The 13,488-nt window shown below is 44.9% G+C and overlaps 1 protein-coding gene across 6 annotated transcripts in view; it reads left to right on the plus strand.

Annotated features, from left to right (window-relative positions):
- The window catches only part of pik3r3b (phosphoinositide-3-kinase, regulatory subunit 3b (gamma)), a 735,099-nt gene that overhangs the window by 706,971 nt on the left and 14,640 nt on the right, over positions 1-13,488 (plus strand). For all 6 annotated transcript variants that reach the window (XM_085983009.1, XM_085983010.1, XM_085983011.1 and 3 more), the window contains 3 exons: positions 5,060-5,171; positions 5,735-5,833; positions 13,169-13,349. In XM_085983009.1, coding sequence (XP_085839135.1) covers positions 5,060-5,171; positions 5,735-5,833; positions 13,169-13,349 — 392 coding nt within the window. The remainder of the gene's footprint in view (positions 1-5,059; positions 5,172-5,734; positions 5,834-13,168; positions 13,350-13,488) is intronic.

Genomic DNA, 13,488 nt, shown 5'->3' on the forward strand with positions numbered 1-13,488 from the left:
TGGGGAGGTGGGGTGGTGGGTCGGGGGTGAGGGTGGGGTGGGTTGATGGGGCGATGGGGAGGAGGTAGTGGGGGGGTTGGGGGGTGGGGAGGTAGGTGTTGGGTGGGGGGGCGGCGGCGATGGGGAGGAGGTAGGGGTTGGGTGGGGGGGGCAGCGATGGGGAGGTAGGGGTTGTGGGGGGGGGTGGCGATGGGGAGGAGGTAGGGGTTGGGTGGGGGGGGCGGCGATGGGGAGGAGGTAGGGGTTGGGTGGGGGGGCGGCGATGGGGAGGAGGTAGGGGTTGGGTGGGGGGGCGGCGATGGGGAGGAGGTAGGGGTTGGGTGGGGGGGCGGCGATGGGGAGGAGGTAGGGGTTGGGTGGGGGGGCGGCGATGGGGAGGAGGTAGGGGTTGTGGGGGGGTGGCGATGGGGAGGAGGTAGGGGTTGGGTGGGGGGGGCGGCGATGGGGAGGTAGGGGTTGGGTGGGGGGCGGCGATGGGGAGGAGGTAGGGGTTGGGTGGGGGGGGCGATGGGGAGGAGGTAGGGGTTGGGTGGGGGGGCGGCGATGGGGAGGAGGTGGGGGGGGCGGCGATGGGGAGGTAGGGGTTGTGGGGGGGGGCGGCGATGGGGAGGAGGTAGGGGTTGGGTGGGGGGGGCGGCGATGGGGAGGAGGTAGGGGTTGGGTGGGGGGGCGGCGATGGGGAGGAGGTAGGGGTTGGGTGGGGGGGCGGCGATGGGGAGGAGGTAGGGGTTGGGTGGGGGGGGCGGCGATGGGGAGGAGGTAGGGGTTGGGTGGGGGGGGCGGCGATGGGGAGGAGGTAGGGGTTGGGTGGGGGGGTGCGGCGATGGGGAGGAGGTAGGGGTTGGTCGGGGGGGGGGGGGGGCGCCCCCTAGAAGGGAAGAGAAAATCAGCCAGCGTGACCACTGCTGCTCACTATCCCGTGATCCCTGCTAGAAGTGTGTGTGGGTGTTATTTTGAGGACTGGCTTGGGTTCAGCTGTGAGGCCTCTATCAATGACTAGCAGGCATTCTTTATCAACGCTGTAGCATGAATGATAGCAACTTGGGTGAGGACCCACCCAGGAGTTGCTGCCTTCAAGGGGAGGGGTGGGAAGAAAATGAATGAAGGCAGGGTGGGGGGGGTGAGCAAAAATATTATGCAAGAACCAAATTAATCGCGTGCTGTTTATTTTTTATCATCACATTTAATGCAAGTGTTTGATTTGTTGGGAAAAGTTTTTTCACTTATTGTGCCCATTGTTGGGTCCAGCAATTCCTGCTTTGATGCAGAGTACGGCTCCCACAAACTATCCAAACGAGGTGTCTCAACTCGACCTCAGCAGAGTGAATCTGATATTTATATTTCTGTACAAAACATCCCTGCTGCCTCTCCAGGTAAAATTGTCATTACAAACAAATTATGATTAGTTTTGTTCTGTGGATTTATACCCACTTGAAATTTGATTGGAGTACCCTTGCTTTATTTCATATTGAAGGGGCAGCTGTCCCATCAGTGTGGATTAGATTTGAACCCAGATATTTGGGGTTAAAGCAGAACATTCTGGCCCACTGTGCCTGAGGTATAAAATGTGTGGGGTTCTTTTGCTGAAGTTCATGGCATGGTAGCTCGAGCAGTATTAATGTTTACAATCATCCAAGACACTGATGAATTTGCTTCTTAAGTGACTGCGATCTGTTGCTCCATTTTGTCTTAGATGAATTTGGTTAGTTCTTGGATAGCTTGCTGAATGGAATTCTGGGGGAATAGTCCGAGACCTAGAAATTCCAGGGAAAGATGTATGGTGGAAGGAGTAACAGGTTGATGGATGTAAATACTACCATTGCTTTCCCCAATATGAGTTTCATTTGGGTAGGAAATACCACAATAAATTGAAGCTTGTGTCACGTATTGGGGATCCATATTAAAATCTGAATAAGACAGACAAAGTGAGTTTGGGGGAGGGAAGAAATTTTTTTATCTTTGTGACCTTTGTAATTTGATTTTTCAGTTTTACTGAGCAAGAGAGAGATTCATGTCATTAATTTTTTTCTAAATTTTCTCGCAGGAGTTTCCTATCAACTGTGAGTAATGCCTTGCAGTATGTAGTGAAACTGAAACTACATTACAAACTACTTGTGGTTATACAGTTTGAAAGCAAGTATCTCTCAGTGGCCAACCATAAAGAGGTGATGGTTCTCAAGAATAATACAATTTGGCACATTATTTGATTGAGGGCAGGCCGTTTTGGGAACCTCAACATGCTCAAGTTGGCTTATGATGCTTGATATCTAGCAGTTGTATGTCTGAAACTTTTATTTTTAAAGCCTTAAAAGTATAGCAGCGACTTCTACATCAGTAGAATTCTGCACCAAATGATATTATATAACTGGCTTAAGCATTGGGTGAGAATTATAATCTATTCTTAAATGACCAATACTTTTCAATTCAGTTGCGTTTAACCATCATCTGATTTGTGTAGGCAAGGTAAATTCTGAAGTGCCCAAAATTTTAATCACTCTGAGATTCTAAATTTGGTTCTGAGTTTAACCTTACAACTTCAAAATTATGTCTGGCTTAATTTAACTTTTTAAATTGCTTTTCAATGAAGCCACACATTTGAGTCAACCGAAAACTTACTTTTCATGGGAACAGGAGTGGGCCATTCAGTCCCTTGAGCATGTATCGCCATTCAGTTAGATCATGGCTGATCTGTATCTTAACTGCATCTACCTGCCTTGGTCCCATAACCCTTAATATCCTTGCCTAAAAAAAAAAAAATCTGTCACTCAGTTTTTAAATTTTCAATTGACCTAGCCTCAACAGCTTTTTGGGGAAGAGTTTTCCAGATTTCCACTACTTGTTGTGGTGAAGTGCTTTCTGGCTTCACCCCTGAACAGCCAGGCTCTAATTTTAAGGTTATACTCCCTAGTTCTGGACTCTCCCACTAGAGGAAATAGTTTCCCTCTCTACCCTATCAAATCATTTAATCATCTTAAACACCTCCAATTAATTGACCCCTTAATCTTCTATATTCAAGGGAATACAAGCCTAGTCCATGCAACCTGTCCTCATAATTTAACCCTTGGCCCCAGTATGATTCTGGTGAATCTGTGTTGCACCCCCTGCAAGACTAATGTATCCTTCCTGTGGTGCAGTGCCCAGAACTGAATGCAGTTCTCCCGATGAGGTCTAAATCGAGCTCTGCACAGCTGTAACCTAACTTCCACCTCTTTGTGTTCCAGCCCTCTTGAGATAAAGGCCAACATTCTATTTGCCTTTTAAATCATTTTTTGTACCTGTCCACTAGCTTTTAGTGATTTCATAGACCCCTAAATCTCTCTACTCATCCACAGTTCCAAGCTTCTCGTCATTTGAAAATACCCTGATCAGTCTTTCTTGGGTCCAAAGTGGATGACGTCACACTTTCCTGCGTCGAGCTCCGTCTGCCCCAGTTTTCTGCCTATTCACTTAATCTGTGAATGTCCCTTTGCAACTTTCTGCTCCCAACTGCACTATTTACTGTGCCAGCAAATTTAGATGTACGTCTCTCGGTTCCTTCATCCAATCAATTAGAAATATAGTGAAAAGCTGCGGCCCCAGTACAGATCCCTGGGGACACCACTAATCCCATCCTGCCAATTTAAGTACATGCCCATTATCCCTACTCTCTGTCTCCTTCCTCTTAACCGATATCCTATCCAAGCTGATGGGTTGCCTCCAATTCCATGCGCTCTCATTTTTGTTAACAGTCTCTTATGTGGAACCTTGTCAAATACCTCCTGGAAGTCCGTATAAATGACATCCATAGACATTCCCTTATCTACCACATTAGTTACCACCTCAAAAAATTCAACTAGGTTAATTAAACATGACTTGCCCTTTACAAATCTATGCTGGCTCTCTCTGATCAGCTCATATTTGTCCAAATGTTCAGTAACGTTGTCCCTAATAACAGATTCTAGTAACTTCCCCACAACTGGTGTTGGACTAAGGTCTATAATTTCCTAGTTTATCTCTTACCTGTTTTAAATATTGGAGTGACAATTTTCCAATCCAAGGGGACAATTCCTGAATCGAGGGAGTTTTCGTAAGTCATGACTAGCTGATCATCAATTTCCTCATTTTGCTACTTTTAATACCATTGGGGTGGAAACTACCGGGTCCTGGAGATTTGTCTACCTTTTTACTCTTTTTAGTTTCTCCATCACCAATTTGTTTTACTTGTATTGAATCTAGTTAGTTCCTCCCATTGATTTATTTTTATTTGTCCTTGTATCTACGGTCACATAACATTGTTCTGTAATAATTTGCTCAGAAACAAAGTGAGTATATAGCTTGTCGAAGCAAGTCACACACTTCTAATTTATTCTTGAAGTTGGAGTAGTTTGTGTCAATCTGGAGCTTAACTCAGCACTAGGGGTAGTAAACTCTACACAAGACCCTTCTGAAGTGGGCATGAGGTGTAATTGATTACCCCTGCAGTCCACCATACAGCCAGGCAATGTAGCAGTATAGTCTGGTTAGATAGGTTCTTCCTTTTGTGGAATAGAAAATAAATCCAAGGAATTTTACAAGGGGTTTCCTCCCTCACTTTCCAGAAGCAGATAATAAAAGAACATGAGTCTTCTAAGATACCTCACTGTGTTTGTAAATCCAGTGCTGATTATACATGTCAGGTTATCAACTTATTTCTTCATTAAAGTGTTATTGGTGAATAGAGCTCGGTAAACATTTTATACAGCAGCGGATAGAGCTGGGGTTGCCTCTGCTAACGCCTGCCACCTCAGTTCATTGTTCCTGCTCATCTGAAACATCTGAGTTGTTTTATGGGTCAAAGGACATTTTTTTCAAGAGTTTCTTGCCTACTTTGTAGAGTGCCATATAGGTATGGAATTAATAAAATAGGAACATGGTAAACTAAAATTGGTACACAGCAAACCATCACCTAAAGTGTGCGTTAATTGTGCTGGTCAGTCTCCATTCTGTTCAAACACAGGTATTTTATCGTGATGGAAAAGAAATATAGAGGACTCTCGGGCTTCTTCTATATTCATATTTTTTCTCTTTCTGTTGCTTGCAGCTCTTCCTCCAAAGCCACCGAAACCCATGGCGTCAATAACTGCCAATGGAATCAAAGACGGTGGAAGCCTATCTCTACAAGATGCTGAATGGTACTGGGGAGACATCTCTAGGTAGATATATCATTTGTGCCTGGTGCACTCCTATCAGCTGTTGCGATATAGCTGCCAGCTTTGCTTAACAAAACCCATTGACTTGATAAGTAAGGGCCTCAGCCTAGTCCAGCTGCTCCTGCTGCTAAATTTAACTGAAATAATCAGTTTTGTGTGTCACGCAAGGTTTCGGTCAAATCAGATCAATTGAATCAAGCAACATGGCTTTGAGAAAAAAAATCTTTTTGTGCGAGCAGCAACTTTCTTAACAGGCCTATCCATGCAGGATCAAGCAGGAAAGCTAATTACAGATAAGAATTATCTTGGATATGAAATGGAAAAGATAAGGAACAAAAAAAAAGGTAAAGTGATGAGACATTGAATAACCATTTAAATGCAGTTGGAGTAGCAACAATGCATAATTAATATTTGCATGGAAAAGCAGACAGAATAGTGTTACCAGTCTTGTCATAGTGGTAATCTAGCAGATTGGGATTTAACAGGAGCAGCTTTGCAGGGATAAATCACATGTTTGCAATAAATGTCTACTAGACCAGTCTAATCTCTCCACTTTTTATCTATAGGGAAGAAGTGAATGACAAGTTGCGTGACATGCCAGATGGTACCTTCCTGGTGCGAGATGCTTCTACCAAGATGCAGGGAGATTATACTTTGACCCTCAGGTACACGATAAGTTGGAGTATTGAAATGTTTCCTAGCAAAATACTAAATCTATTTCATACCGTTTATTAAGGAAAAAAGGCATTGATAATTTAATGAAAGTGCTATGCTAATTTTTTAGATCTTGATTGCTGGATTTTTAAACTTCTACATTGATATTTACTTGTCACTTTTTGAACCAAGCAAGATGTAAATGGTGCAGAAATCACCCCTCCCATCCCCTGCCCACATGCACAAATATTTTCATGCTGCATCATTACAGAAACTCTTAGGAAATAACTAACAAAAAGAATGGAAGAAGGCCACCCGGTTCTTGAGCCTGTCCTGTCCTGGCATGGTGTAACCTGCGTGTGCCATCACCCCCATATAGTCTCCTGGAAGAGGCTAGGAAAAAACCTTAAACCAATTTGCGGGGGTGGGGGCGGTGCGGGGAAACACTGGGAAATTTCTCTCTGACCCCTGAAGGCAAGAATTCAAGCTTCAAGAGACCCGAGTGATTGGTGCCACTAATCCCCAATGACCCACATATACCTCCTATATGTAGAGATGTTTGCAACTCTCAAGTACTCGCCCAGCCCTCTTTTTAAATGCTTGCAGCAAATCTACACTCACTGCACATCCAGGCAACTTATTCCAACAGATGGTGACTCTCTGCAAAAAGAAATACCTCCAAGCATCTAACCTAATTCTACACTTTTACAACTTATAAGTATGTCCTCTGTTCCTACCTTACTCATAGAATATCCACATGGACTGAGTCTAATCCTTTCATTATTTTAAAGAACACAATCATATATTTCCTCAAATTATACACTTTCCCAAAACTAAACACCTCCTCTGAACCTTTTGCAGGGCCTCCATCACCCACTATGTGAACGGACCAACACTGGACACTTTATTCTAAATGTGGCCTGACCAAGGCTTTGTTCAAAGAAAGGATAGCATTTTTTTTCTTTAAATTGTCCTAGCAATACATTCTCATACCCTATTCGCTATCACAATAGCCTCATGGCAGTGGTCATCTACCTTCAGTGAATCATGCACTATAAATATCTGGTCCTTCTCCCACTCTGTAGCCTCAAGCACTCAACCCTCCAAGGTGTATACATGCTTAGAGTTGCTCCATCTGCTTCATGTTGCATTTGTCTATATTAAAAGATATCTGACAGACACTGGCCCATTCCACTATTGCATCTACATCCACCTGCAATCTCTTTTTCATCTAATGTCCTTACATCTGCTCATATCATCATGTCCTTCAAAAACTTGCAGATAATTTCCCTAATGCCTTCATCTAGATCACTTATAAAGATGCTGAAGTGTAACAGCCCCAACACCAATCCCTGTGGGAGTCCACTAGTGACTGGTCCCCCACGCATCACTAATAACTATTTTCTGTGCACAAATGTATAAACTTCCTTATCGGACTCAAAATCTTCCCGCTAGTGCCACAAACTCAAATATACTTGGTAGCCTTTTGTGCGGCACTTCGTCAAAAGCTTTTTGAAAGTTTAGATATACAGTATTGACTGGATTGATAAATTCCTCTGGGATTTCATTAGCATCGGCAGTTAGTGTGCTGGGCCAATCATGAATCTCATTCCTCCCTTACCCATAAAGTGCTTTTCCACAAAATACCTTGGTCACACTCTTGCTCACTCTAATAAATAGGCCAATGGGTGAGAAGACCATTGTAGGTCAGTCTGTCTGAACTGAATTCTCTGTACATTGTGTGGACCAAACATGTGCTTGATTTTCATTTTTCTAAAATAATTTGGAACAAATTGCAATTTTTCCTTTTTAAAAAAAAACTTGCCAGCTGTATTCTGTTGATACCCACTCTTGTTACTATGAGCACCTAGCAGATACTGGAGTGATATCCTATGTTGTGGGCATGCTGGAGTAGCTATTTGATGTGTACTGCAAAGATGTGCTTTACATAATTATACCATCTCGCCACTGAATAATGAATCAAACGAGTTGATGCCACCCAATCCAACGTATGTATTAGCGTGGCGTGCTCTGTCAGGGGCTTGCTAGTGTAACTCATCAGTGTCTCATTGAGTGATTTCAGCCAGTGTCGTATAATATTAGTCATAGGCCTAGATATTCGGTTGGTAGCGCCAGCAATTAGCGCCTAAAGAGCCCGAGAATTGGGGCGTTACCCAATTTTTGGGCGGGCACAGTGAATATAGCGCCACCTCCCATATTGAGTATCCTTTTAGCGCCGGCGCTAACTCTTTGCGCGCGCCCACGGGTGCAGGCAGATCATGACGTCATTTCAGTGTGCAACGCCTTTTTGGCACCCCGGACCGGATATTCGATGGCGCCCGCAACCTTTCCACCTAGCGCTATTAGTGACAGTTGGATGGAGTGTTCCCAGGCCCTTCTCAGACTCGGGGGTTGCTATTTAAAGGGGACAGCACTAGTATAAAAGCTGCAGCCATTTGGGCTGGCCATTCTGATCGTTGCTGGAGAGAGTTGCTGACCTTCTGTTGGACAGTACTTTTCTCATTGAGCCTTTGGAGGCACTGGCACTGGCAGCTTGAGGGCCTGGCTCCCGAGCTGGTGATACAGCATCTGAAAGCAGGGAGGTGGAAGAGTGGCTTTAGCAAAAGGACAGCTTGGCAGCAAGGGATGCCAGATTGCGGCAAGGCTATGACATGGGTCCACAGTGAGAAAGCATGCTGGTGGGGGGAACAAGTGGAAGGAGACAGTTGTAAAAGGTGAGAACCTTACCATCGCTGTCGACAATGGGGTCGGCAGCTGCAGTGGCTACAGGACCACTCAGACGTCCTCCAAGAATCTGGTGGACTCTCTCCTCGAGATCCGTGAGAGTGACCACTTGTGGAGGTCCTCCACCGGTGTGAAGCTGGTCTTTGCCAATCCTCGCCAGCTTGGACTGCAGGGGAAAGGAGGGGAAGTTATGTTACCTGATGCCCTGAGTGATCATCTCATGCCCCCCATGGTGCAAGAGCCCTTACATGACGCCTTGAGTCAAATGTGCATGTGTGTGCCCAGAAAGGGCCATGGGTGCTTGCTGGCAGATGGCCAATGGGGCACAGCCCACCCTGTAGCCATAAAGTCAGGTGCAAATGAAGGGATGCTGAAGTTTGCAGAAACAACACCCACCCTCACGACCCGAGTGAGGTCGTTGAATTTCTTTCTGCATTGGACAGGGCTACTGGTCTCCATGCTGCTGGAGTTGACCCTCTGGCATACATCCCTCCAAGCTCGTCGGTAGTCCTTATGATTCGGCCTCCTGCCATTGTCTGGGTAGAGAACATCTCGCCGGCGCTCCACTGCGGCCACCAATTGCTCCAGAGCCTCATTGGTGAAGCGCTCTGCTCTCTGTCTCACCTTCTCCATCTGGTCCAAGTTTTTAGCGCCAGAGAAGGGCCTGCGCCGATTCTGAGGCCTGCAAGGCGAAGAGTGTGGATGTTGAAGCTGACTGACCCACCCCTGCAAGAGCTGGCCGGCGCCTGGAAGTCTCGTGGTCATCGGTAATTGAGAGCACCTGCGCTGCGCCCATCCGCTCCGATATTGGGTTGCGCCGGAAGTTTAGCGCCTTAGGAGTCCCGTGTAACACCTGAATTCGCGCCTCAATCACCTTTAGGGGCGATGGAACCCAATATCGCGCCAGGTGGCGATAAGTTGCGTCTGGCTTTAAACTTTGCGCTGCACCAATTCTAACGCCCCAAGTGGGGCTATACCCAATTTCTAGGCCTTAGAGTCAGAGTTATACAGCACAGAAAGAGGCCCATCGCATCCACGTCGGCCATCAAGCCCTATCTAATCTAATCCCATTTTCCAGCATTTGGTCTGTAGCCTTGTATATTATAGGTCATATCTGACTTTACTCCATTACATTTTAAAGATCAATCAAAATGCAATTTATTTCTATTGTGATCAAATAAGAAAACTTGATGATCTGTGCAGAAAATGGATACTGCCGCTACTTTCATGTAAATCTTATTATACTAGTATGACAGCTGTAGAAGTATTTCTTAGCCCGGAGACCCTATTTTTCTTTGAACTGCACAAACCACTGCTTGATTTGTTAATGCAGCCAATTACCTGTTTAGCACAACATTATTCCCGCTTAATTCACTCTCATTATTAGCTTATTTAAAAACTTCAATGAAATATTACTAAGAACACTTGCACAATTTCTGCGAAACCTTTTAATTGCAATGGAAGCTTTTTTTGGAAAGGTGGTTATTTTAATACCGTTGATTTTTTTTAAAACGAGGGATCAGCTGGTGTCCATTAATGTATTTTCTCTTCAGTTTTCTCCTACTTTCTACAGCACTAACTCGTGTATTGTTTCCAAAGGAATTGATCTCAATGGTCCCCCAATTTTAAATTTGGGGGCACTGTCCCTTTAACGGGCTGCGCGGCCCATTCAAAGTTTCGCACATGCAAGAAATGTCACATTAGAAAAGCCGGTCCCGGGCTGTGCGGGACCAGCAGACAGCCGCTGTTCTCTGTCCAAACTGGTTTTCATCTTGTGCAAGCCTGGGCAGTGACTATTGGCAGGCTTGTTGAATGTGGAGGGCATCACACTGTTCCCAGTCTTGTCTTTACTCAACATCCATACACATGCACTTTTTAGCAGAAACCACAGGGCAGTGATAGGAGCTTTCGCACTCTCTGCATCCATTTCCCACCTAACAGACAGCCCAGAGGTGTTGGTGCCAATTGCAACAACGCAGTTACTACCTAGCAGTGATTAGTTAAGTCTGCACACAGGTGACTGAACCTGATATGTTTTTGATCTGTATAGTTCAGCATCACACTAAGGAGTGACTTTACACATTTGGGTCAGCAGTGGAGATAAATTTAGTCATTTGCTTTTTACAGAGGGGTTAAATTCTATGTAATTTAGCCTACCCAAGAATCTGCTGTAGCCAAAACCAGTGAAGAGAAGCCATTTATAAAGAAAAGAAAGGAAGACTTTCATTTCTGTAGTGCCTTTCATGACCTCGGGTCATCCCAAAGTGCTTCGCAGCCAATGAAGTACTTTTGAAGTGTAGTTACTGTTGTAATGTAGGAAACGTGGCAGCCAATTTGTGCACAGCAAGCTCCCACAAACAACGATGTGATAATGACCAGATAATTTGTTTTGCTGATGTTGATTGAGGGATAAATATTGGCCAGGACACCAGAGAGAACTTCCCTGCTCCTCTTTGAAATAATGCTATGGGATCTTTTAGGTGCACTCGAGAGGGCAGACGGGGCCTTGGTTTAACATCTCGCCCAAAAGGCAGCATTTCCGACAATGTAGCACTCACTCCAGTGCAGTACTGAGGATCAGCCTAGATTTTGTGCTCCAGTATCTAGAGTGGGCCTTGAACCCACAACCTCCTGACTCCGAGGCAAGAGTGCTACTTATCTTCGGTTAGAGGTCACTGTCATCTTTATTGCCCCATCACTACATCATGCAACTTTCAACATTTAACATGCCCAGCATATTGATATAGAAATACAAGTTTAATTTTAAAACCCATAAAACTATATACTATAAAGGTTTTAGGTCTAATTTGTAATTCTTTTTGTTGTTAAACTCTTGTTGGCTTGTACCCCATTCTATCACCTTCCCATGCCATGTGTTCCTAACTGAGAGGACAGGCTGGAGACCTGGTCCCAGACCTCTGCCAGTACCAATCTATTGCTGGCTGCTAGGAGTTGCACATAAGCAGCACTGGATGTTTTTGGCTTGTTCCCGTAGCCTCTGTTTAATGGCATGGTTGAGAGCATGACTGGTGGCCAGTTTGAGGCAATACTTCAGTCGGGTTCTGATGATGAACAAGCTTTGCTTCATTTGGATTATTTTACAATTCAGTGCCAGCCATTCTGTTCAACTTTCTCTCTCCTACATGTGCAGCCCAAGACCAGTATAAGAACATAAAAGGAGGGATCAGAGTTGTTAAATACCTTCAAATAAGGAAAAGACTTGGCGGAGAATAATAGACATAAGTGTACACCGTAAACTGTCGGCCTCCATGAAAAGCTTGAGGTTGATGGGAATCAAATACTTACTGTGAGAGTCTTACTTTAAAACTGAACATAGGTGAGGATGGAGGAGCCTTATTGTAAACTATTAAATTATTGCAGGTACAAAAGCATATCACATGTTGTATTAGGAAGGATTCCAAATTATTTTTTCCAAGGTGTTACTGTTGTCAGGATGGTTCGGTTCCCATTAAAAGTCTATACAGGTAGACTATATCCTTTATCCGAAAACCTCGGGACCAGCCGTGTTTCGGTTTTCGGAAAATTTCGGATTTCGGAAGGTATTTTATAAGACTGGGAAATTTGTCGGCGGGGGGTCGGCGGTGGGGTTGGGGTCGGCGGGGGTCCGCGCGGGGGTCGGGGTCAGCGGGGGGGTCCGTGGGGGGTCGTCGGCGGGGGTCGGGGTCGTGCGCCACTCTGGTCATGTTGTGCGCACGACTTACGCTGAACGAAAAAACCTTCGGTTTTTAGAGGGTTTCGGTTTTCGGAAGTTCGGATAAAAGGTAGTCTACCTGTATTAAGTGAAATTCCATGGAATACTCAATACAGCAAGTTAATAGGCGATACTGGAACCTCCATTTGATCTACCTCCGAATGATGAAATGAAAGCCACCTCTGTGACTCGACCCCAAGCTTTCAATGTGAAATGATTACGGCCAGCCTGAACCCAGCTCATAAAGGTCCAAACTGGCATTGATTGATGAACAGTGGCAATATTCTAGGAAATGGAAGTGTCACATTGGTGCAGGGGAGCTGACTAAGATATTGGAATTCAAAGCACTATGGGGTATAGTAGAGGCTGCATCCTGCATTGGTGTACATTTATCTGACCTGGGGTGAAAAGTGAATTGCCATTAACAGTTGCCTCGTATTCTCAATGGAGGCACTACAATTGCTTTACAACAGTCGTTGTGATTTTAAAAACATTAAACCCTTTTGATAATCGGTACATGTCACTTTGTACCCCATTCCTCAAGACGTATTGCTAATATTGCAAGTTGTCCTGTTCTCCACTACAGAGTGCTGAGATACTGCAGGGTGTCTTCACTGAGGGACATGGTCTGAGGTTGCGTGCAAACTGATCATTAAGGAGATTTGAAATATAGGATTGCAATTCAGCTCAAACCTTTGTGTCATAGTCCAGCACTCCACCACGAGAGCTGCTCAGCTGAGGTTTGTTGCTTTTGTTAAACGTAATGCAGTCCTCAAAAGTAGAGCAGCATCAGGACCTCCCATTGTAAGCCTAATTGCATCCTTTTGATGTATTCTTGAGTGTACAGCTGCTCACCTGACCACCACCTTTGCATTTGTCCTTTTTATAGGAAAGGAGGCAATAACAAGCTAATCAAAATATACCATCGAGATGGAAAATACGGCTTCTCTGATCCACTCACTTTTAACTCTGTGGTGGAACTCATTAACCATTACAGACACGAGTCCCTTGCCCAGTACAACCCAAAGCTAGATGTTAAATTAATGTATCCAGTCTCAAAGTTCCAGCAGGTAAGTTGAGCCTTTATATTTCCTGGATTTGGTAGTAGAACCTCTCTCTTATAATGTAGTTTCTGGTTGCCATATTAACATAGGAGTCCTCAATGAGGTGTGGTATGTTAATGAAGGGTTACTGTGACAAGAATGGCTA

Source organism: Somniosus microcephalus, chromosome 3 (assembly GCF_052327205.1).
Source record: "Somniosus microcephalus isolate GS21.2 chromosome 3, FLI_Smic_1.0, whole genome shotgun sequence".
NCBI lineage: Eukaryota > Metazoa > Chordata > Chondrichthyes > Squaliformes > Somniosidae > Somniosus > Somniosus microcephalus.